The sequence below is a fragment of the Perca flavescens genome, chromosome 20, assembly GCF_004354835.1.
Source record: "Perca flavescens isolate YP-PL-M2 chromosome 20, PFLA_1.0, whole genome shotgun sequence".
In the NCBI taxonomy this organism is placed as follows: Eukaryota; Metazoa; Chordata; class Actinopteri; order Perciformes; family Percidae; genus Perca; species Perca flavescens.
Window position 1 is genome coordinate 23,233,362 of NC_041350.1, and position 26,422 is coordinate 23,259,783.

Sequence of the window (26,422 nt, forward strand, 5' to 3'; positions counted from 1 at the left end):
ATGCCAGATACAATATTAAATGAAGTTAACTGCTCACACAATACAGTAACGTGAGCTATTTAAATTAGATGGATACATGGTTAAACTTAATTTCCAGTTGGAGATTAAACACCGTAAACATATTCTTTGTAAATCTTTACAACCATTCCCTGAAAGAACCAAGCAGGCCTGCTTTGTTGCACGATCCAAATTTTCTTCAAAACTTGCCATTTTCAGCGTGTAGCTTGCTAGCTCCGAGGTTGTTGTTAATGTTTAGCAAAGCGACCAGAGTTTAAAATGGCAACACAAAGAAAGTGGAAACGAAACGTCATCGATCCAGACTATACTCTGTATAACTTAATGTAGGCTCTCTGTTATATTCATCATATTCATGCCCTAACATCAACATCATCAAGCTTTCAAGCGTTGGTTGGACCAGTTTGAGACCAGGAAGAAGAGCCAGAGAGGAAGCTGTAATGTTTACTAGGATGGATTACCTGTAACATGACCTCTCTTTGTTTCCCCTGTCCACAGCCGGTCCCCCCCTCTCCTGTTGAGCAGAGCCAGGTGTGGCTGGCAGTCAATGAAGATGGATTGTGTGTGCTGGACTATACAATGGTGAGATTCAAACAAATACCTCCATCAACTATCTCTTGTTACATAAAACGTGGAAGAAGAGAATAACATTTTAGAATTTACTTCAGTTTATAGCTCAAAAAGTGAGATTCCTCTTTACAACTGCAGTGCTCAGCTGGTGGGGCCACAACTGCAGAGCCTTGTCGACCCACTGGTCTGTAATGGTTTTTATTCTGTGGTGTTTCAAACACCAGAAATCCACAGGAAAATAAAACGGCCAGCCTCCGATTTAACATTCTTGACCCTGACAGACACCGTTCCAACATGTAAACGATGTTAGCTTGAGCTCTGTAATTTTCAGCAGCCCATGTAGATCCATTTTGTTCTCGGTCTGGCTGGCAGCGTTGCTCATGCCCTTTCATGAAAGTCGAGAGAGAAAAAAACAAAGTGAAAATCACTAGAAGTCGCTGGAAATGATGTCACGCTTCTTCACACTCAATTTGCTCTTAAAAAAAAAGCAGAAACCAAAACAATTTCCAAAAGGAATTCCACGCTCTATTTTGGGATCAGCAATAAAATATGAACTTGCTCCCGTTTATATCCGTTTCACTTTACATTTTACACTGGCAATGCTTTCATTCTTCAGCACACGCTGGTCACATACTCCTACCAGTCTGTGATTACCTTCGGTGGTTGTCGTGACGATTTCATGGTGGTCACGAGCCAGCAGAGGGAGCCTGGAGTTGCGAAGAAGAGTGCAGAGAAGCTGGTCTTTGTGATGGCTAAACCAAAGGTAAGTGTCACGAGTATGTCTGCAAACATGTTCAATCTGAATGATTGACAAGTTTCCACTTTGCCTCTACATGTAAGGTTGTCGCTTCACCTTTTGTTAAATGATCCAAAGCGGCATTCCCAACTAGGGATACGTGTAGGGGGACGTGGAAATATCAAGGTGCGTCCTCTAGCTCACCCAGTAAGAGCATTCGCCCCATGTAGGCTGAGTCCTGCAGCGGCGCGGGTTCGAATCTGACCTGCTGCCCTTTGCTGCGTGTCATCCCCCATCTCTCTCCCCCATCTCTCTCCCCCTTTCAAGTCTATCCACTGTCACTACATATTAAAGGGATAAAAGTAACAGATAAAGAGTTGAAATAATAAGTTAAAAGTAATGAATAAAGAGTTTAAATAAATAGCTAAAAGTAACAGATGAAGGGTTGAAATAGTTAGAGTTGAAATAGTTAACTAAAAGTAACAGATAAAGAGTTGAAATAGTTAGCTAAAAGTAACAGAGTTGAAATAGTTAGCTAAAGTAACAGATAAAGAGTTGAAATAGCTAAAAGTAACAGATGAAGGGTTGAAATGGTTAGCTAAAAGTAACAGAGTTGAAATAGTTAGCTAAAGTAACAGATAAAGGGTTGAAATAGTTAGCTAAAAGTAACAGAGTTGAAATAGTTAGCTAAAGTAACAGATAAAGGGTTGAAATAGTTAGCTAAAAGTAACAGATAGAGTTGAAATAGTTAACTAAAAGTAACAGATAAAGAGTTGAAATAGTTAGCTAAAAGTTGAAGGGTTGAAATAGAAAAGAAACTAGTAGTAGTATTCACTAGTAGTATGAATCCAAACTTGACCAAACCAACCTAAACATCGACCATTCAATTGTATGAAAACGTATTGTAACAATATCCACTTATAGTTAATAGTGTCAAATACCATCCAGTTTAAAATGGACATGCCAGGTAGTGTTGATAACGGGATGGTTGAGTTGAACTGACAGGGCTGTGGGGGAACAAGGTCCGTAACCACCATCAGCAGCTGAGGCGTAAAGGAAATGTGGGGCGATGGATTGAATGTTCAAGGTGTTGAAGTGGTGTAAAGGAGCCCTGAAGATAAAGGAGGGAATAGTGAGCCCAGACTTATTTGTATTCACCTGTTTCTACATGCCCTTACCGCCAAGAGCTGATGGAGAAAACAGGTTGTTTCTCTTATTTTATGTGTACGGAATCTCAATAGAGCTTTTAACACCAAGTCATGTTACAGCTGTGGGTGAAACTAATGAGTAACTCCATTCTTAATAGCAGATCAGTTGGGTGTCTCAGGTTTTTCGCGTCTTCTGTGAGAAACGCGGGGCTTCTGCTCCCTAGAATCAAATGAAACACCATATCACTGTTAAAGCCATTATTTATCCCGCTCTGATCGGAGCTGTTTTTGCTCTTGTCTCAGATACTGGAGCTGACTTTGCTCATGGCCAGCTACATTAACCACTGGAACCCCAGCCTCCCGCCTGCCTCACACCAGCCTGTCGGCCACTGGGACGTAGACAGCAAGCACTTCCCTGCGATGAACTACACCACCAAGGGCCCCACACTACTGTGAATTATGTAAGCAACATGACTGTTTAACTACAGGGAGGCTTGATGACATCACTGACCTTTAGTCCACATTCATATGGAGTGTGTTGGGTTGCATGTCTGGGTTTTAACATTTTACAGAACAAAATCTTTTTTTCTTTTTTTTAATGAAGATTTAGAAATTTTTATTTTTAGAAATGTCAGGTCAATCAGTCTTGTTAGACTATTTATTTTTACAACAAAAGAGTGTTTCAACTCTGCTAATTTAGATGTAAGATTCAAATTCCTTGTTGGAATTATTTTTGAAATACAGAAGTGGTCTGAGGACACATTTCCACCTGCAGCTGGCCGCTGTTCACATGTTTGCCTTTTATTCATGTTTTCCAGTCTTTCAGACCTCAGACCCTCTTCTGTCATAAGCTGTTGCCTTCTGAGTGCTGGTTTGACTGGAATACCGTGTGTGTCAATATGTGTTAACCATGAATGATCACTCATACTCCACAATGAACTACAGTTTAAATTCATTCATGAGGTACTGTGCAATTATAAAGGGACTGATATGGCATGTGATACTTTTTTAGCATCTTAATTTGATATAATCCACATCTAATATTACTGTAATGCTGCAACGAACAATTATTTGAATGATAGATCAGTCTGATTATTATTTTCTCAATTAATTGATGAATTGCTTGGTCCATAAAATGTCAGAAAATAGAAACAACTGCCAAGTTGACATATTGTTGTTGTGACCAGCAGCTTTAAAAAAGAAAGAGCAAATAATAGAATTTAAGCTTCTGGAACCACTGAATTGTGCTTAAAAAATGACGATAACAAATGACGATAAATGACGATAAATATCGAAATAGTTGCTAATTAATTTTCTGTCGCTTAATCAAATAAATGTTTCAACTCTACCCTAATACAATTTGATTTGTCCTTATAAAATAGGGTGTAAGACTGTTTTCCTCATAAAGAAATTAAGGCCATGTTTAAGGAGCCTTTTGTAATCCTTTTCTATTGTTTTTAACAAGATTTTTAGCTCACTTATCTAGCATAAAGCGGGCCACATAAAAGTGAATCTAGTGATCTGCTATTGATTTAATGTTATTGAGGTAAACAATAACACAACGGGATATAAAAAGTGTATAACAATGATATACTGTATGTAGTGTTGGGTACCGAAATGCGGTGCTAATAGGGCACCGGTTCCGACGTAAACAGTAGTAACGAGAACGAAAATTGTGGTGCATTCAAAGTTATTGTAAAATACCCTTTTCCCATCTGGTGCGTGTTTTTGTCGTTTACCAGCAATTTACTGGTGAAATAAGTCATTGTTGTAAGTTGTTGTTATTACATTATTAATCAATCATTTAATTTTGACCATATGGCCTTAGCAATAAACAAGCCGTTCTTTAATGTCGCCAACTGTCGTTTTGTGCTCCTTTTTTATATTTTATATTATATACATTATATAGTACAGGCCAAAAGTTTGGACACACCTTCTCATTCAATGTGTTTCTTTATTTTCATGACTATTTACATTGTATATTCTCACTGAAGGCATCAAAACTATAAATGAACACATATGGAATTATGTACTTAACAAAAAAGTGTGAAATAACTGAAAACATATATATATTTTAGATTCTTCAAAGTAGCCACCCTTTGCTTTTTTTTGATAACTCTGCAAACCCTTGGTGTTCTCTCAATGAGCTTCATGAGGTAGTCACCTGAAATGGTTTTCACTTCACAGGTGTGCTTTCTCAGGGTTAATTAGTGGAATTTTTTCCCTTATTAATAAAAAAGCAAGGGGTGGCTACTTTGAAGAATCCAAAATATAAGACATGTTTTCAGTTATATCACACTTTTTTTGTTAAGTACATATTTCCATATGTGTTCATTCATAATTTTGATGCCTTCAGTGAGAATCTACAATGTAAATAGTCATGAAAATAAAAAGGAAACGCATTGAATGAGAAGGTGTGTCCAAACTTTTGGCCTGGACTGTATATATATATTTTTTCGGTTCAGGCACCGTTTAGGCACCGGCACCGTTTTAAAAGTATTGTTTTAGCACCGGTATCGGGGAAAAACGATACCCAACCCTAAATGTATGTATGATGCATCTGTGAAAGTTTAGCAGTGCAACATGTCTACTAATAACATACATTATAAGACATATAGCGTATTCATAATCAGGTCACTCAGTGTTTTAATAATCAACAAACAAAAGGGAGGACAAATTAAAAAAATAAACAATAAGAGCTACCAAAATATTTTAATGACTTGAACTGTTTTGGATCAAACCACTGTCTTGCTCGTGTCCATGTTAGTTATTTATTTTATATTTCCAAATTATTTTGGGCTTTTGCTTAAAACACAACTGTCACATTTATTTAGGAAAACTTACAGTTTCCTTTATGTAGCAGAGTAATTTAAGAGCAGAGTATGTTTGGTTAGTCTTTCTGTACTAGAATGTGTCACAAATGTTTGAAAGATGTTGTCTTTATGTTTGTGTGTGTGATAAGAAAATAAACGGTACAATCTTGTGTTCCTGTGGGTTTCCTTATATCTGAATTTAATCTATTTTATACCTTACAGTGGTGAAAGTAACTAAGTATATACGTTTTTACACACAAAAAGCACACAGCAAAATATCACAACCGTTTCATTGCTGCTTCGAAGAGTTATATTTGAATTCAATATATTTATTTATTTTTTAAGGATACACGCCACAATATAACAAAATTATTAATATTATTTTTTGTTTTAATGTAGTTAGCTACAGTATATTGTCGCATCCTTGCTTATCCTCACTATTAGGAAAGGTCCGTCAACAAAATAGCCAAATTCAAAAGTTATAATAAAAGTATTTAATTAACCAGAACTGGATGACAAAAAATGAAAGTACAAGTACATAATAGTATATTATGTCCATTGTTGTGTATGAAGAGAAAAACTTGAGAATTTATTGATAATTAAAGTTTGCACAGAATCATTAATACTGCATTATGTTTACTTGTAATACTTTAAGTACATTATGCTGATAATACCTCTCAGAATCTACTTAAATATACATTTTGAATGCCGGACTTTACCTTGTAATGGAGTGCTATTGTGGTGTGGTTTTACTACTTTTACTTAAGTAAAGGATCAGAATACTTCTTCCACCACTGATACCACAAGTATTTATTTAGCAGGGATAGTTCTTATCCCTTAACCCAGATGATTTTGCTGTTACGTCTCTTAATTTTCTTGGGTTAGCATGCTTCTCTGTGATTACAAAAAGTGTTAACAACATTTATACTTCAAATCTTGAACGTCTTAAAATAACGCCTGTTCTTGAACGCCTCAGTCATTTTTCTTGTGCTGGAGCAAAAAGTTTCTTTGGCTTTTCTTTGCAAAACCGGTTTGGCCAGTTACTTATAATCTATTTAGGAAACACAAGGTTCATGCAATAGTTAAAAAAACTCCTATTTTAGTCAAAGCTCCTATTGGAAAAGAAGAACACTGTTTCTATGTTACTAAAAATCTTCTCTCATCACATCCATAAACTATACTTACCCTGTGTGCTGGTTGTACACAGCCTGCCCAGTCTACAGTACATATTTTACTGGAGTCGAGGTCGGTGGGGTGGAAGCTGCTCTGCTTTTTCTTATCCGAGGGGGGTCAAAGAGGTAATGGCATTTTCCTGCCAAATATACGTTGTAAATCCCACATTTTTATGGCTTGTCTGATGCTCTTGTTGTTCCATAGCTGCTCTTATACTAAATGAAATGCTCGTTATAGGGCTCACTGCTGAATTTCTGTGTGTTTTCATTGCTCATCAAAAAAGAAAATAACTCCTCTAGTTTTTCCATGGTGCACTATGGCTCAGGTCACATGTTCTATAAGAGTTTAAATCAAATTTAATTTAAAGTAAAAGATTCCAGTGTTGTTGGATAGATGGGCATTCTGCTAGCCTTACTGAATACAGTATTTCACTGGTTCTCTGGCTGTATCATTATGTATGGTATATGAATTCTGAAAGAGGCCTGATTTGAAAAACAATATTTATCCAGAATATAGAGGGATGTGTGTGCCTAGTTTAAAGCTTATTATAAATCATAAAAAGCCTTGTGTTCTTTCTTATGAGCAAATATTTCACAAGCGTCTTTCATTTATGAGACGTATATGGTTGTAATACTACAGAAAACATTTTTTATTTTTTGGGCTTTTTTCTGACTTTTTATTAGAAAGTGCAGATACACAGAAAAGGAGGAAAGAGAGACATGCAGCAAAGGCCCGCAGGTTGCCTTTGTTTCAGGGCTTCGACTATATCAATCAATCTGCTTATTTTCTATTAATTGAGATATATATATATATATATAATATAGTTGCTGGATAAATGTAGTGGAGTCAAAAGTACAATATTTCCCTCTGAAATGTTGTAATTGTTATCTGTTTAGGATCATTGTCTTTCAGTATTTGATATGTTATGTAGCTCTTTTTAGGTCCAAACTCAAAACGTATCTGTTTAGTCTGGCTTTTAATACTTAGCAGTGGTGTGACAACTTCTGTTTCTTTGTAACCTTTTCTGATTTTACTGTTTTCTATGTTCATTCTTTCTATTGTATGTGTTTTTACTCTTTGTTTCTGATGTTAAGCACTTTGGATACCTGCTGGTTGCTGTAAAGTGCTAAAAAAATAAATTTTGATTGATTGATTAACGTTACATGTTGATACTACTTGTGGCTTTGCATTATTTAGCCATAGGTTACATTCTTTTCTTAAAGGCAAACTAAAGTGGGAACCTATCTTTTGGGTAGTAAACACCGAATTAGCTCCTGTATGATTAAAATGTGGCTGTTCGCATTTTACACTATTTTCTATTGACATTTTATAGACTAAACAATTTACTGATTCGTCGAAACATTCATCAATAATAAAAATGAAAATAATCCTTAATTGAGACCTGCAAACTATACATTTCACATTACAGGCTAATCTTTTGAGCTTGATTTTGGGTGGTGTCATTTCGAAAGACAGCAAGTTTAATTTGATGAATCACAATCAGGGATTCAGTGACACAATCAGAATCACAGTAACTTGCTGGGACCTGCTGAAACAGAAATAATCCCAGTTGACCCGGTTTTTGGACTGCTATACTGCACATATAGACTAAATATAACACTTAACATAGTATTGGAAGAATGCTTCAGTCTATAATGTAGGCTACATAGTAAGCATCAGTTAGATACTATGGGTCTGGCAATGAGACTCGACACTGTCAAATCTAAACTATGGACATTTATTAAAATGAAAAAACTTATTATGTGATTGTTTGCCTTATATTGATCACTATAGAGAGGGGTCAGATTATCTTTTTTATTATTATGTATTTTATTCAAACCATTTTATTTCTATGACTCAAACACTTCATGGCTGTGAAGCGATAGGAGGGTAAATCTGAACCAGCAGGTTTTTTTTTTAGTGCTGGTAATTGATTCCTTATTAGCCTAGCCTAGCCTGAGAGCAGTCGGAGAGAGATCACTCTCCGGCGTGGGCTGCAGCTGTTGGAGCAGAGCAACTTCCCTGAAGCCTGCGGGGCAAAACACAACCGAGACGCGTCGCTACACAGCGGGAAAGATAGGTAGGGTGGCTGTTCACCCGGCGCTGAAGCAAACTTACAGAACCTTATAACGGACTATATAAACTCACGCTGTAAACTAACGTTACAAGTAAAGAACGTTAACTTGTTTCGTGTTTTGTTTGTTTTTGGTAGGAACCTTTAAAAATGACAGCAAAAAAGCCGCAGAGCATGCTCCGGGAAGCTTCTCATCAGATTATAGCCGGTGGATCTGCAGGTAAATCAAAATGTATTTTTTACTTTTGCCATTACAAACGACTGATTCAGATTACGCAACCGTTTACCAATCTTGCACGCTGCTAAAATGTATGTAGCATAGCAACGGTGATCCCCATTAAAACACAAATACAGTGACGTACGCCTCGTTTACCTTCCCCATTGACGACCTTCCCACGAGAACGGTACGAGGTGTGTTTCTGGTTTTAATCGCACATGCGTAGATTACCAACATCCGATTAATTCTGGTTTTGGGAGTGTATAGTTCAAAGATTAAACATGTGTCACCAAGATAGTTCACACCTATGTCAATGGTTTAGCTACACACTGAATAAAAAAACTAGGAAGTGCCACAGGGGCAGGACATCCGTCTGCGCATGCGTACACTCATCCAGTGACTTGGAGGTTATTTTTTAACTTTATTTTTTATGAGTGATGGAATGTATGAAGCAGCCTATATTTACTCAAGTATTGTAGGCTACACATTCGAGGTAGTTTACTTTATTTTAATTTTATACAACTTTATTCTTCTACTCCACTACATCCCAGAGACAAATATTGTACTGTTTTACTCAACTACATTTGTCTGTCATCTTTAGTTGTTTTTCAGATTACAGTTTCCATCCTCTTCCTGTCCAGTGAAAACCATGTAGCTTATCTCCAGAGTTTGATTTTGTAATTAACTGAAGGATGAAGTGTTCATTTCTGGGCTGAGAAAATCATCCTACTTCTTAAACTGAATAAACTATTTAAAAACCGTCTTGGATCAGCTGAAAAAAAGCATCGTCACAAAACTGAAGCAGGGCGTTTTTTTCTGTCACCATGAAAAGTTGACTTTTTAGAGATGCATGATTCTCACAGGACAGCGACGCTACAAACATATATATTATAGAATATGATGCATTGCTATACACTGACTAAAGTACCCAACAGTATACGAATGAGTTAAAGTTAGCACGTTAAACATCTACTGCAGGAAAATGCAGCATACACATTAATGCGGCAGCAATATGAATCCAGAAACATTAGTAAACACTGACACTGACTGACTAATATGATATAAACCAAGATGACGCAGCAGCTGCCACTTGTGGACTAATGGCAAGATGTATAATAAGACTTTGATAAGACCGACTAGTGACATGTATAAGAGTTAAAAGTTCATTCTGTTGATATTCAAGGCTTTGCTACTCTGAGCCATTCACAGTGCGTCTGCTCTCTCCACCATCTTGAGCCGCCCCTTCGCGCCATCGGAGGTTCGCGTTCTGAAGCGAAGCTCCCTTGCGTGGAACAGATCGGGCAGGTCGTAAAACGGTATTATCATCTTGCGCATGCGCAGAACGGATTGTGCAGGTGGAACGGATCGGGTACTGACCACCCGCCGCCATATTTGATGGTTTGTTTGGAATTTGAGTGTCACTCTCACCCATCCGTGTTCTGTTGCCGGATAATCGTGTTTTGTAACCGTGCACCTGCTTGACAACATTTTTTCTCCTCGTAAAGTCGCCAAAATGTTGCCTTCGACCTTGTGAGTTCAATATTCTTCCCTTAACGTTTTCTGTTAACTGCTGAGTGACTGAAATGTGGAAAGAGAACATGCTAAATTAACGTTAGCTTAACAGTTAGCTAGCTAGCTAATGAGAACAACATTTTTCACCTGTGTTGGCTTTGAGGCAGGATATTGGACTTTTGAAGCATTTTTACGATAAAAAAAAAAAAATTACTGCTGTTGAACCAACTGTGTGCATAATTGTATTTATTTTTTTGTATGGGCTTGATAACCATCATCATGAAACCTGTAACGTTAGCTAAGTTAACTAAAACTATGTACGTTCATTTTACTCGGTCTTACTATAGTAATTTTTTTTTATACAGGGACCATACTGTGGACTAGCCTTCCACTAAGCATCAGGCAGTCACAATCCAGAGTTTTTAAAGGTCAGGTCCGGGCCCATCTCTAGGGTAAGATGACCAATCAAAATATGACAGGCAGGTCCTGGGTGTTTTATTGTGTTTACGTTTTTGTTACTATACGGTTTAATAACTGTGAACTGGTTTAGGGCTTATATTGCCTCTACTTTAGTGCTTCTAGCGGTCTTGCGAATGCTTTTAGCACATCCCAGATTGGTTAGAAAAGGAAGCTTCTAGGACAGGTTTTTGAAGTGCATTTCTTTGTCTCTGTTTTTTTTATTTCTTTTTTTGCTTTGTTGTTTTTGTTTGTTTCTCATTTGTTGGATGTCCTCGTTTTCTATTGCTTATTGTTTTGGGGATTTCTGTGTTTACTATGTGCTGGTCCTGTTTTTTTTCTCTATGACATCAGGGGACATGCTGGAAATACGTGTTTACACTTTACATGTTATCTCTTGTTTTTTGTCTTCTATATCCATAAATTCATTCAATCACTCAGACAAATGACCTGAAAAAATATGATTAAACCCTTGCAGACTGATTGGTAGAAAATGAATGGGATGTAAACTCTCTCTCTCTCTCTCTCTCTACCTCTCTACCCAAAAGTTTGGGGGCACTTATAAATTTCCATTCCACTCAGCTGAGATCTGTTGCATTGTTGTTGTTTTTTTAACCAGGGCAACAGTTTTCAGATTACAATATGTGCTTACATAATTGCAAAAGGGTTGTCCAATGTTTTCTCAGTTGGTTATCAGATTAGTAAACAGAATGTGCCTTTGGAATATTGGATGAATAGTTGCTGATAATGGGCAATGTAAAGACCAGCCACTTCTTTCTACAACAGTCGAGAACCCTTTTGCAATTATGTAAACACATAATGTAATCTGAAAACTGCTGCCCTGATTAAAAAAACAATGCAACTGATATCAGCTGGTATTCTGTCTGTAATGGAGTGGAATGGAAATTTCTAAGTGACCCCAAACTTTTGAGAATAGGATATATATATATATATATATATATATATATATATATATATATATATATACGCACATCAGCCAGGAAGTGATCAGAAGTCAGTCCTCTTGCTTGTTTGCTTTACTTTACTCTTTTAACCTTCACAAAAAGTAATTCATTCCGCTTCACAGTCTGTATCAAATTAAAATTGCGTAACACGGCAGACACGTTGCCAACTCGTGTTTCCTGAAGCAGAAGGGCAAAGTCAAGACAGTGAGACAGCTGGTGGAGAGACTATCCTGACAATGTAGCCTTGATTAGAGATGTGGTAGAGGAGGAAGTCCACCAGAAGTTTTCGACAGTAGGCTGGCTTTCTTAATAAAACTTGTGGAAGTCCCGTGAATTGGGCGTTAGAGATGGAAAAAAAAAACACAAACGAAGCTTCATATTGAATCAAGTTTTGCTTGCAGTGCTGATGTGATCTTCGCCAAGACTATATCCTTCATGTAACCCATAGTATTTACTACCACAACCTATAGAACACCCAAATGATCACACCTATTCGGACAGTAATCGTGCCACAATAATTATTAGATAGTTGAGCCAAAAAAATAAATGGTTTGTCAAACGGTACGCACTCAGGCCATTATTGTGAAACAGTAAGTATGTGGAAAGAGTTGTAACGTGCAGGTAAATTGCCTGCACAATGAAGTAGTCATGGACTGAATTGTAATTTGGGAAGACTTGCATATTAAATCAAACTGTTGCACTATTCCGTCTGCTCTCTCTTGTAAGGAATTCTCTTGTCTATTTTGACATGCACTTTATGTAAAGGCAAAACCAAAGTCTAGGTTGGCAGTTAATCATTTTACATTCCTCAAATCTTTGTGCAAGCTTGTGCAAAAATAAGTCTCAGTAAGAGGTGTATTGTACTTCTAAAAATATAGTACTTTCTGTTGTGGTTGTTACAGGCTTTGCAGATGTCACTGAATTAGGCCTTTTCATTGATATTGATAGTGACCGAGAGTAATCTTCCCTACATAAACAGCTACTGTAAAAATGTAGTTTCAGTTCTCCATTGCTCTGCATGTGCAGCTCAGTGACCAGCAGTCCAGGTTTGTGGTTGTGTGTGTATTTGTGGAATGAATGTGATACATTTACATGATGTGGCTGCTCACAGTAAAAGCCTTTGCATACATGTTTTGAAATCTACAGCAAGGATACAAAATCAAATTTGTTTTATTCATAAAACATAGGCTACTGCTTTTGTGACAATGAATTGTATGTCTTATATGTAGTTTAATATTTCAATGAGTTCTCATTTCACAAACTAAATTGTTACTTGGTGACTCATGTTCTGCTCTTTGTTCGTCCAGTTACCTAACTGCTGCTATTGCTTTGTGTAGGTTGTTTTGTAGTCCAGCATTACGTGCTCAATGAAGAAAATGTATGTTCCTTTTATCTTGCTTATTTGTGAACAATACAAAGTTGTCAAACAAGCAAGACTGTGAAGGGATTATCAGTGTAGACTGTATAATTATGGTGTGAAATTTTTGTTTTTTTCTCTAGCCGAACAAGCCGCCAGCTGCAAACAATAAGGACCACAAAACTCTTTCCTTATGTTTCATTCCTGATGTTGTTGCTGTGCTTACTCACCAAGTTGATCGACACGTTTTTTTTTTTAAATCTTAATGTCCACAGTGTCCTGTTATAGCAAAGTTTTCTTGCTGCGGGATTTATTGCTTATATTCAGAAATTGCAATAATACAGTGCTTGCGTCTGAATGTGGTTCTTTTTCATTATAGGATTTTTGTTGGTGATGTAGTTTAATTTTACATATTTAGATTTCACCATACAAATGGTGGCATTAAGTATCAATTTAAAAAAAAAAAGAATCATCGCTGAGATGAGTATATTGTAGCCTACACTATATTCTCTTTCCTCCATACCAACAGATCTTCAGTCGTAAAGCCCCAAACACTGACTGTTTCTTATACTGACCCTCCTCTACTCCATTCCTATTGGATCACTTCTCTCTGTTTGGTTTGCTTACTTGTGTCTATTGTGAAAATGTGACTGTGTCTGTGTAGTAGTCTGCTGTTAAGGTGTTAAACGGTTGTTTTGTGTCATGTCACTGTTGTTGCAGTTCCTGTGGTGGACTGTTGGAGGTTGGTAGAGGTCCTACAGTATATTAATTCAATAAGTGATTCACTTCTGAACTAATATTGGCATTATCTACTTATAAATCCGTGTTACAGCCAGTAGAAATTTGAATCACACCCAGTGCTTAGTCGCTACTTCGCCACTCTTTACTGTTCCAGAAAGTCCAATTTTAACCTCATTTACTCTAATAATTTGCTCAATTACAATGGTTTATTTAAGAAGGAACTACTACTCTGGCATTGTTGCTTGCCCCTCCATGTTTACATCCCACAAGCCCCCTGGGTCTGACAACCTGCTGTCCTGAGCTTTCAACGAGAGGCTAAGGGGCTCTCGTCTGTCCTGATGGGACAGAGGTTTTAACCCTGAGCAGAATGACTTCAGTGTTACTTTCTCCTCACCCACCCCTCCAGAGATTCTTTTCATCCTGATCCCTGTTAACAGGAATGGGGACAGACTGGTGATAATTTATGTGCATGCTGGTTGTAGGGCCTTTTAAATTACATGTGAATTAAGGGGAGAAAGCTGCATTTGGTGCACAGTTTTGGCATTATTAGGTGCGCAGTTTTGGCATTATTAGATGTAAGCTGTCACCAGTTATTTTTATCTCTGTGTTGAGTGCCTGGTGGAATACAGTAGAGGTGCAACGATGAATCGATTAGTTGTCAGCTATTAAATTAATCGCCAACTATTTTGATAATCGATTAATCGGTTTGAGTAATTTTGTTTTATTTAAAAAAAAATAAGATTTCTCTGATTCCAGCTTCTAAAATGTGAATATGTTCTAGTTTTTTTCACTCCTCTGTGACAGTAAACGGAATATCTTTGAGTTTTGGACAAAACGAGACATTTGAGGACGTCATTTTGGGCTTTGGGAAACACTGATCCACATTTTTCACCATTTACTGACATTTTTATAGATCAAACAACTAATCGATTAATTGAGAAAATGATCAACAGATTAATAGACTATGAAAATAATCGTTAGTTGCAGCCCTAGAAAACAGTATCCTATTTTTGTGATATTAGTATGCATTTTTTGTTGCGCATTTGAGAGCTGGAACGATTAGTCGATTAATCAATTAGTCAACTGACAGAAAAATACTTGCCAACTTTTTTGATAATCAAGGTTTTGCAATTGCATTCATATTTCCAATCGTTGCTGTTTTTGGATCAAATATTGACTAGTTTTAGCGCTTTGGGCCTTAAATGTATTAAAATGAGACAATATGAGGAGTTTAGAAATAAAGATCTTAACCCCTACGATTAGGTGTCCATGCTTCAGGAAATTGTCATAGGCATTTTTCACAATATTTTGGACATTTTATAGCCCAAACAATTAATTGATTTAATTGAGAAAATAGTCTGTAGAAAATAATCGATAGTGAACATAATCGGTAGTTGCGGCCGTAGTATGTTTCGTTGGAGTTATTAACAGTGTATTTCTAATACGGTTAAATTCCAGATAGTTGTGCACAGGCATTAACAAAGCGAGTACACTAACATTTTATTCTGCAGTGCAGATGTGTACATGGGTAATGAAGCTCTTTTAGTTTATACCTTAATGTTGATTCTCAATGTTGTCCACAAGGGGGTAGTAGTTGCATACTGTATCTCTTCATAGTAAAGGGATGTTCCAACTTTTTTGTAGTTTGGTTTCAGTCATAACTTTTGGATACAGGGAGACCAAAGTGATGCATATGTACTCTGCAGAGAATGCAGCTTACAGGTGTTTTTTAAAAATAAAATATTGCATAAAATGCAAAAGTCAATTAAAATATTGAAGTAAGGCAGAAAAAGTTCATGAAAATAAAAATGTCATTATGATTAAATACACAGTGAACCAAATTTTTTAAAAGTAGAAACTGAAAATGTATCTAGTTACATGCTCATTGCTGTAATGTTTTCTCTAAGTCCTTTGTTATTTCCTTGGTAGATGCCTTTTTTTAAACTCCATGAGTAAATCGATCCGTCTCCAGCAAATGGACTGTGACGACATGAGACAGACGCCCCGCGTGTAATTACTGCAGCTCTCCCCCCAGACTGTCAGAGCCTCCTTCAAACTGCACCGCAGCTCTCCTGATTTAATTGGTTTTAAACAGTGAACCTGAAATCAGTCGGGAAAGAACAAATAAAGCCACTTAGCCTAAATGTAGGAGAGGAAGAAAAGAGGAGAGGAATCAAATAAAGTGTGTGTGTGTGTGTGTGTGTGTGTGTGTGTGTGTGTGTGTGTGTGTGTGTGTGTGTGTGTGTGTGTGTGTGTGTGTGTGTGTGTGTGTGTGTGTGTGTGTGTGTGTGTGTGTGTGTGTGTGTGTGTGTGTGTGTGTGTGTCCCATTTAAGGAGACTGCACTCAGCAGTGAGCAATTCCCGAGTGGCTGCACCAATCACAGCCGAATTAGGCCTAATATTTATTTCCAGAAACAATTGTACATGTTTCAGCGGGGCTTTGATTGAACTCCCGGTGGACATGTTGTAGACAGATGTTTAGATGACCTCATGTTTGAAGTAATGTTGATTCTGGATGGGGTGCTTCTTGGCCTGTTCCTCTAAATCAGCTCCCTCAGCCTCCCATCTCTTCCCACCCCCCCCCCCCCCGTCTGGGAGGGCATGCGGAGGCTCACGTCCTTCATATTTAATGTGTGCTTTGGCTTGCATTAAATAGCACCCATTCACATTTTTCTGTTCCATCCTTGACAGACAGATGTCCATGCGTGGGGGTTGTGGATGGCTTGGTTAAAATGAGCCATGATAGTGCTGAAGGATGGCTACTTAACCGGACACATCTGTCTTTTGTTCTCATTGCTGCTCTAAATACGTGTCGGTTTCAGAAGAAGGCTGGGATTAACCATCAAGGCAGCATTTTTGACAAACTTGTAAACATGAGAGGAAACTGTGTCGATTATTTGAAGTTTTCTTACTGATAATTTCTTAATAGACGTGATCAAAGACATTAATGTGAGTGAATTTTTCCTGATGTGTCTTTATGAATAAATTGCATGCCGCAGGCTGTACAGGTAATAATGAAAGTAACCCCTCATTTAATATGGAGAAAGTACAACACGCCAACATTTCTAAAGCAAACATAACAAGATTTATTATCTCCGTCAACTAATTACCGTCCTGGGCAAATGTGAATGATCACAATGTTATAATAAATTAGTTGAATGCAAACAGGCATTACATCTAATGGTAGTCTAATTAATGAAATGCAAATCCCTGGCATCCCAGAATAGATTGTATAAACCCCAAAGGTTAACTGGCAAAAATGATAAAATAATGAATGCTTTTGTTAAATTTCTGTGGCGGTGGTTAAGATATTTTAAACAAGTGACATCATTAAATGATTATACCTTAATTATTGCACATAGCTGAAATTAATTTCTATTTTATTAGGATGGGTACTTTTGCTGGGGTTCAAAACAATATTTCAATTAATGTTATAAAAAAAATGTTCCAGTGGTGGAAAGTAAAGAAGTATTTCATCAACAGTACTGTACTTAATGAGGTACTTTACTTGAGTTTTTCCATTTTCTGCTATACTTTTACTCAGCTACATTTCAGAGGGAAATAGTATTGTTTTACTCCACTACATTGATTTAAAAGCTTTAGTTACTTTGCAGATTCAGATTATTAAAACAAAATAGAATCAACTAATGCATTGCCATATTATAGATTAAACTACCCAGCAGTTTATAAAGTAGTTAAAATCAGTTCCACCTTTACCAGCTGCAACATTAGCGATGTACACATGAATGCATCAATTATGTAATACAATAATATAATATACATTATTCTGAAATGAGAGAGATGAGTACTTTTAATACTTAAAGCATATTTTCATGCCAGTACTTTTGTACTTAAGTGGAATTTTGAATGCACGACTTTTACTTGTAACGGAGTATTTCGACACTGTGGTAATGCCACTTTTACTTGAGTAAAAAAATGTTTACTTCTCCCACCTCTGGCACTAAACACACATTATGACCAAGCCCAGGGGAGTATTATCTTTGTCAGGGACAGATGTTCCTCAGCTCATGCTTTGGGTGCAGGCGGTCGTGTGCCATTTGGCTGACTTCCTGCGAACGAGAAGTCCCTAATGGCTGGCTGTTAAATCTGCAGTGTCTGTTATGCCCCTGTCTAAAATTCCAAATATATCAGTTACTCAAAAAAAACTATTTTTGTTTATTTAAAAAAAAAAAAAAAAAGAAGCAAACCATTACAGCAGACATCAAGACTGCATATGATGGCATGATTTATCTATTAAATCCATCTTTTATCTTATGTAATGCCAGCTGCCAAATCAAAAACATGCATGAGAATCTTATTTGACTTTCAGTTTCAGCTGTGTCTACAGGTGAGGCTTCGTACAGGCTTTAGGCTGCATGTGTGTATCAACCTTATTTGACAAGCGCAACCATTTTTCACTGAAACTACATCTGCCTCGGACTGAGATCTGTCTCTGTCAAACAGAGAAACCGAGAGAGAACTGGATCCTCAAATACACAGTGAGGTGGCGTAGCCGGAAAAGTCTCTTAGTGTACAATTGTATAGCATGCCTGATAAATAAAAGTAACTGTAGAAACTGTGTCACAACCACCGTGTGGCTTTTTAAACGGTTTAAAAGAGTTTGCAACATGTTAGGCCAAAGCAAAATAGAGTTCTGAGTTTGTGTTCTAGTAATGCTGTTTTTAAGGCGATGACCTCTTTTAATGCAGGTACTCTGTGGGCTATAATTGGATATATTGCTGCTCTGAAAGTCTGGCAGAAATAAAAACGTGAACCAGTTCAGGGAGGGCCTGTGATGTATGAGCCACAGTCGCGCTCACGACGTTATCTTAATGACATGATTTATAATAACAGTTCACTGGCGGGAGGTTGGGGGACCGGAGGAGGCCAGTTGTTGGGGAGGGGGACTCCTGTGTTGTTACCACAGAGGAGCCCCCTGTGAGAATGAGTCCAGCCAAGACACAACACGTGATTACCAGATTTTACTCTTTGCTCGAGCTTGCATGGGCATGGCCGAACTACAGCTGCGAGCCAAGAGAGGTCGCATACGCTACTGCAGGGACTACCGAATCAGCTGTTAGTCAGGGAGCGAGGCCAGTGGGTTATTGGGTTTTAGGTGACGCACTACTGCATCATTAAATACATGATTTCATTACTGCATAACATATAGGCTAATATTACATTATTGCATCCATAATTAGAGCTAATGTCATTAAAAAGCTAATAGGCTTACAAATGTTCAATAAATCTTTGATTTTAACTGATAATAATTGGGCCCAGTTATAGTTGAATATAATTTTTCCACCAAGCAAACAGTAGCTATAAACACTAGTATGTCTTATGGATTTACATAAAAAATATGAACTACTAATTGTGGAAAAAAACACTTTTATAGGTGTTAAAAATATGTGAATGTGATATGTGTAATGCTTTGGTGCAGTGATGTCACACATTAAGTCATCACATATGATGTAAGGTATAATGTCAGCAGTCCAGGGTCCCACTGATCACTTATTGGCCTAATCACACTAATAGATAACCAGTCTAGCAAAAGGAAAGAACCAATATGCAGCTCAAGTTAATTAATGGTTTACTTGTTTCAGAAGAATGATTTGTGGGCACTCCAATATTTTAATTAAAAAAAATAATAATTATAACTGATTTAATGATGACTTAATTGATGTTTTAATGCATTCAAATAATTAGCATTTTTATCAGTAATTTTCAGTTGTCTTAGCCAGTCAGAGCTAAGAACCTACAGTGTTTTTATAACCGCCTGAGCCTATAGTGAATATCATTGTCACGCATGGCAGCACGCACAGGACATTTATCATACATGTAAGTTCCTAGAAGAATAATAAGAATAATTATACTGTTATGGTAAGAGTGGATTCAGTCAGATAAGTATGATTGCTCAACATGGGAGGCTTTCTCTGGATCATTGCCTCCTATTTAGAGGTACCAATTATTAAAACCAGGACGCTGCGCTGCAGGAAGCACAGTGGAGCTGACTTTTAGAGAGTATTTCATCACATCATTGCATGATTTCATACTGCAAATAAGATGATCACAAAGTTCTTCTACACCTTTCGCCACATGACATTTTACTAGTCAGCATTACAGTAGTACAAGTCATTATTATGTGTGCAGAGGGATATATTCAGCACAATAAAGCATGCTAAACAGGAAAGAGGACAGATGTAAAGTAAGCACGGAAATCACTCAGAAATTCCATGGCAGTCAAAGTGAAATGTGAAGGCATACATAGTACAACACATGGCAACAATAATAAAACTGGGAGGGAAATCAGCTAAACAAGCTATCAAGCTATGCTTAATTGAGCACTTAGACTAAGTAGTCAAGGAGCAAATAGAGAGTGACCCTGTGAGTGCGTGCGTGCGTGCGTGCATCTAGGTTATGTATTCGTGCTAAAGAAAATGGCTGCATGTGCGTGCCTCAGCTAGGTCTTCATGCCATGAAATGGTCAAGTGTACGTGTTTGTTTGTTTTGCGTGTGTGTGCATCCAAGTGAGAAATTTATGCCGGGAAATTGGTTATAATTGCGTGTGTTTGCGAGACATGCGTGCACATGCATCCAAGGAAATGGATATATTTTAGGCGTGTGTGTGTGTGCTCTGCATGCGTCTGGATTATGTTTTCAGTGTATATTTTTGAGCCCGGCTCTGTCTTGAACCTCCTAATTAAGTCACAGCTCTTCCTCTGGAGAGCTACTGTCTGTCATCCCTGCAGACTTATTATCCTTATTTTAGTAGATCTTTGATGGGACATTGTTGCATTCAATGTTTTAAAATAACTAGTAGATCATAAATACTGTATGAATTGCAGACGGAAATGGCAAAAATAAACTTGAAGCCGCTCAAGAGCAGCGACGTTCCCTCTGTTTATCCTCTACCACCTTGTTCCTCATGAACACTGACATGTGTGTTGAAAAGTCTCGAATTGGGCATTTAACCTCGTGCCCTGTAGCTCGTAGCCACAGTTGGTAGTAGGTCAGACATATGGGCCTGCTGCACTGCGGCAGAAGTAACCACTGGATGCCTTCCTAATGCTGATTTTTCAGGCTCACCGGTTTTTGATCTCTTGTTTAATAGTTTTTGTTTTGTTTGAGGATGTCTTCACAAGAAAGTCATGGCCAAGGCAAACCTCATGTTATTTCAACTGAATATGATACACGATTCAAGAGTTCAGATACAGTAATTACAAACCCTCCGTGCTCCTGCTGTAAGCGCTGAAATATAAATAAACATAATAAGTACTGTCAAAAAAACAAAAACAAAACCGGACAAACTTAAAAACCCTGAATTACATGGCTTTTTCTGTGTGTGTGTGTGTGTGTGTGTGTGCGTGTACGGATGTGTGTATTGTGTGTGTCTACCCTGTGATTCTCTGGATGAGCTGGAAATTTATAACACAGGTTTTTACAGTAAGCCCTAGCCAAAAACTGTAATTCTTTCTCTGCTTTTAGCTCTGTAGTTGGGAGACAGGCATTCCCACTTTGGGTTAACTCTATCAAGATGAACAGCATTTGGGCCAGTGCAGTAATCATAATGTAATTTGTTGTGCTCATGGGCCAATTTGTGTCGTTTGAGAGGAAATATCCCGTGCCTAGTGGCCATGGGAGAGCATGTTCCGGGGCAAGGCTTTAATTAGGGAAGTTCAAATTTATAGACACTTTGTATTATTTCTGATCTAGAGTGGTTGGAGGATGACATACTTAAGAGAAGGATGCTGGCAGACGACGAGGAAAAATTTGATAATGAGAAACAAAACTGAATGAAAGGTCATGTTAGGAATTTGTTTACCATTTCATTATCATTTTGAAATCAAAGAGTCCTGCAGTGGAATCAAAGCAGACACAAATATCACAGTCTGGAAAGAGCTTATAAAGAACAGTGAGAGGTAATGCACCAGTTCTCTTTTTAGTTTGTTTGAAATAAGATCGAGGGATGGAGATGTGGAAGAAGCTGTCAGGTTGTAGAAAAGAGCAGTGTGTTAGTGTGTTAATGTTCATCTCTTTGTAAGGCTGCAATCCTGAGAATGCAATATGTTCTTAATTTATCTGGTTTGGCATTAATTTGCAGCACAGCTATTTAATGAGGATTAAAGTGTTTTGCCTTAAGAGGAGAATCTGGTCCAAATATTTTGTGAATATAATGACTCAGACGGAGTGACTAGAGGGCAGAAGAGAGCCATATTGGTGCTTTTTAATCCACCTCAGTATTGTATTGAGTTAAGAGTTTGTACTGTTCCCAGCGGCACTTTTAGCAGTTAAGCTTAGTGAAGTTCATGGCTTTTAAGGTAATATAAAGATGGATAACTTTGCTGATCCTTTCACATGTATGCACAAATGATTTCACTTAACCGAAACATACAGCTCTCAAAATATGAGATAATCCCCTCACATCTGTGTTTAGTTTGCTGCAGGTATCGTTGGAAATGTTAATATTACCAGTACAAAATGCGTATTTATTCTGAAAGGCCTCCAAGCTTTCATTCAGCACACTGATTCTTGAGATTTTTTTCATCCCACGTCGAGATCCAAGTCATGACTCAGATATGACACTGGCTGTATTTTCTATGGCCTGTGTCACAACCCAGCTGTGCGTTTTTAAAACAAGAGTCCACACTGGGATGCGTTAGTAGAACGGAGACCACACAGGGCGCCGGCCCAGCAGCTCTACGGCGTTTGAAGCAGGTACACGGGGGGAGAGTGGTGGCCGGGATACGGGACGGAGGAGGGTTAAGCTATCAGCGGTCTGACAGGGCGAGCTCTCAGCTGGGCTCCTCTGTAATCAGAAGCTCTGACAGATGCTTTCTCGATCGAAGATTCCCCCAGAAGCTTTGGAGGAACACACAGGCGGCCAGCTGTTTCCATAGTGAGGCATTGATGTTAACGTCTTCAACAAGAGCATGTGAATCCAACAATAACTGTAGCAGAGCATGTCTCTTTTTCAAAGCATGGCCCAAATCTCCCTCTAGTCTGGTGCATATGTATCAGAGCAGGTGATCATTTATTTATTTTTTTGGCCTGACTTTGTGTTTTCCAAGTTTGTAACGGTTAGAGGGGAGTTATCAGTCAAACATTTTCCTCCCTCTTTGCCTATACCGCACAAGAAGAAATCTTTTGAGAGCTCCATTGGTGTTCTGGTCTTTTCTGAATTGCGGTACTCTCGGGTGTGTTTCATAATGGTACCCGGACCGTTGCGGCCTGAAATATGGCACCCAGGGGAGAATCTGCAGTCTGCAACAATCTATCAGTCCCCAGACAGAGGAAAGCAGAACGACACTCAGGCCTCTGAGATTATGGCCCCCCCCATCATAGTCAGAATTGACTTTAAATTGATGGTATGTTTTCTTTTTTCCATGAAGGAGACGTCTTGAGTGATCATACCCAGGCCTTTGCGGTTTTGCAGAGGTTTTTATTGTGATTACTTGAGGAAATGTTTTGTTAGTAAAAAAACATGCTGTAGCATTATTTAATTGTATTTCTTCAGTCATTTTGTAAGCTGCTGGATAAACAAGAGAATGTAAGATCATCAGTTATTAGACCACAAGATGTCAGTACACTTTATTTTAATAGTTCATTGATATTTACATCACCTACACTTTCTGATTTAATACATTTATTATTCTAACCATAATTATGATTTATAGAAATATTAGTCATGCTAATTGTAGCAAACTTTACTTTCTACTTGATACAATAACACTACAGCTCTTGGTTTTTCTTAAGTGGGAAGGAGACAAGGTAATTACCCTGGGGCAATTAGAGAAAGGGGCTGAGGGAGTAGGAAAGTCATTTTCTAACCCAAACATCCTGGTCCGAGGGGCCGGAGCGGCTGGACAGCCTCCTGGAGGCCGCTGGCTGGCTCGCGGTGAGCCGTTACTGGGGAAGCAGATCAGGGTTTGTTTTCTTTCTCCGGAGGCAGGCCTCTGAAACTTCTGCCAGATGAACAGCACCTGAAACGCAGCAGCTCTCCCACCACCGTCAGTAGAGGGAGTGATTTACTGGAGTCGGTTAGACATGCTTGTGTGCATGAAATCCTTTAGTCAGCTTCATCACACTGTAAGCAATATAGTGGATCAGGGAAGAGGGAGTTTGTTGGTGGTTGAGGCCCCAAATGTTATTTTTCTGCCATCTCTTGAAGGCGGTTTAAAAATGTTTGTGTGGACCTATAAACATGCACAACCCACATAATACTGCCAGCTTATGGCACTTTGTAATAAGCTGGCAGTATACAACAAAATTGCAACCTAATAAGGACATGTGAATGTGAAAAGCAAATGTGGTTCATGTGGCTTGATTTTACTTCGGCAAATTATTACCTATACTGTAATCCTGTTTAATATGCAATTTTTAAACAATCAAGGCTATTTCCCCATCATGTTCACTACCATTTAAACTATTTTAGTCATCATTCGTCTTTTTCCAGAAAGAAAGGAAAAATCTTAGCTTAGTTAAAGGAGAACAACTACAAAAGTGTCTGTGTAAATGCAATAAAGTGTCATTCCATTGTGGTCCTTGACTATGGCTCAAATGCAGGAATACAGATGACAAGGAGACCTCCTACTACCGACAAACCTGCACAATAAATACCTCCTCAGTAAAAGTCAGTCCAAGTCAAACTTGAATTATTAATTAATACAAATTTGTATAAAAATTATTATAATTATTATTTCACTTCCTAGTTTCCAATTATCATTAATAAAGCTGCAACAATTATTTGATCAACAGAAAATACATTTTGCTGCTATTTTGGTAATTGCTTCACTCATTTTTCAAGCAAAGATGCCAAACATCTTGTTCCAGCTTCTCCAACGTGAGAATTTGCTATTCTTTGTTTTGCATTGTAGTAAACTGAATATTGTTTGGGTTTGGACTTTTAGGAGGATAAAACAAGGTATTTGAAGATGTCATCTTGGGCTCAATGAAAATTGTGATGGGTACTTTTCACAGTTTTAAGGTTTTATAGACCAAATAATAAATCAGCAGATAAGTTAATAAATAATGAAAATATTTGTTAGTTGAAGCCTTAAGCCAAACTTTGACCTTTTTAAAAATGATGGTTGTTACTTATTATCTTAATGTACAAAGGTAACTTATTCCAATTCCTGGCACCACAGAACCTAAAGGAACAAGTACTTACACTAGTATAGAACCTAGCACAAGGCGACAACACTAGCTGTAGTCTTATGTAGGGCTGCACGATTAATCTTATTGCGATCGCAATTTTACTCGCGTGCGATTACATAACCACACAATTGTGCGATTTAAGTGAACAAGGTGTGCTGTGTGCGTGACACTCTGTGTGCGCTGCAGTTTCCACATTGTAACACCTTTCACTTTACCAACAGTGTTAACAACCGATGAACCCACCGTGTCTTAAGAAGCTTGGCGTTTGTATTGTACAATAACGAAAGAAACACAAATTAAATGTAGTTTGATATTACTTTATATGTCTTATAAACTTTTGCAACCAAAAACTGCAAAGTGCCAAGCTTTGGCCAGCTTTCAAATACATTTAATTCAAGTATAAAATAAAACTGTTGAATAAAAAGAGCTTTTTGTTCAGAGTTCAGTGGGAGTTTAGAGTGTTGGTTGACTGGCATGTTAGGTCCTTTAGGTTGTTGTTGTTTAATGTTAATCTCTGGGTGATGGCGTACCATGTAAGTTCTCAAGTTTGTGGGGTTTCCAAAATACATAACTTTCGCTTTGCAATGCCTGCATATAGCATGATTCCTATCAAGTTCCGTCTTCCCCTCGAGGTTATAAGAGCCGAAATGTGCCCAAACTCTTGCCTTCGATGAGGATGGAGCAGGTTGAATAATTCTTTCTGTGAGGTTTGCCATTGTTTGCGCCAACTAAACTACTTCTGCTGCACTCGTTCTTCTTTTGATTATGACAAGAGTGCCCAGGCGTTAGTGTGAATTTGACGCAGCGCCATCTATGGGAATGGCGAGCTAAACTCATTTCAGGACAATAGTATACACGCCGTTACAAAACAAATAATATCTTTCTATTATGATACCGAATACATGGACAGTAGAAGTTCAGAAAACCGCGTAATCATGGTTGGGATTAGAGCTAAAATGATTATTCCATCACTTAATTACAAGATCACTGGACTTCTCATTTCAGCTTCTAAAATGTTCATATTCACTGGTTTTCTAAGCCTCCCGTGATAGTAAAGTAAGGTTTGGGTTTTGGACTGTTATACAATTTTATAAACCAACCGATTAAATCGACAATCGTTGACCAACCACTCGATTGTGGGAGAGCACAAGCCTATATGGTGGCTGGTTTTAAAGTGTGTAAGTACAGGGTCTTCCTTGTTTGCCCATCAATGCTGTGCCTGCCTTGCTACAAAGAGTGCAGACAGAATGTGTTCGTAGAAAAAAGTGAATACAAAAGACAAGCAGAGGAGAAAAGATAAAAAAAAAACGAGAGAGCAGTAGAACGATTGAGAGTGGCAACAGAGGACAGAAAGCAAAAGCACGAGAGCTCTGGCACTATCCGGCTCTCCATCTGATCCATTTGTGCATTCGATCTGAGGATCACTCTGCTAGCTGAGTCACAGAACTGACAGTTCAGGCCAGAGAGCAGTTCAGAAGCTTAACGGCTTGT

The 26,422-nt window shown here is 38.0% G+C and overlaps 2 protein-coding genes across 7 annotated transcripts in view; both read left to right on the plus strand.

Moving 5' to 3' along the window:
* plekhh1 (pleckstrin homology domain containing, family H (with MyTH4 domain) member 1) overlaps nt 1-4,213 on the plus strand; it is a 44,802-nt gene extending 40,589 nt beyond the window's left edge. For all 4 annotated transcript variants that reach the window (XM_028566785.1, XM_028566786.1, XM_028566787.1 and 1 more), the window contains exons 28-30: nt 514-597; nt 1,202-1,348; nt 2,773-4,213. In XM_028566785.1, coding sequence (XP_028422586.1) covers nt 514-597; nt 1,202-1,348; nt 2,773-2,925 — 384 coding nt within the window. In that variant the 3' untranslated portion in view covers nt 2,926-4,213. The remainder of the gene's footprint in view (nt 1-513; nt 598-1,201; nt 1,349-2,772) is intronic.
* A 4,205-nt stretch (nt 4,214-8,418) lies between these two features.
* Nucleotides 8,419-26,422, plus strand: part of slc25a21 (solute carrier family 25 member 21) — a 113,227-nt gene continuing 95,223 nt past the window's right edge. The window contains exons 1-2 of one of the 3 annotated variants that reach the window (XM_028565662.1): nt 8,419-8,535; nt 8,668-8,749. In XM_028565662.1, coding sequence (XP_028421463.1) covers nt 8,680-8,749 — 70 coding nt within the window. In that variant the 5' untranslated portion in view covers nt 8,419-8,535; nt 8,668-8,679. Of the gene's footprint in view, nt 8,536-8,667; nt 8,750-10,085; nt 10,277-10,623; nt 10,711-26,422 lie in introns of those variants that run through there. The other 2 variants (XM_028565663.1, XM_028565664.1) reach the window with 2 other exon arrangements.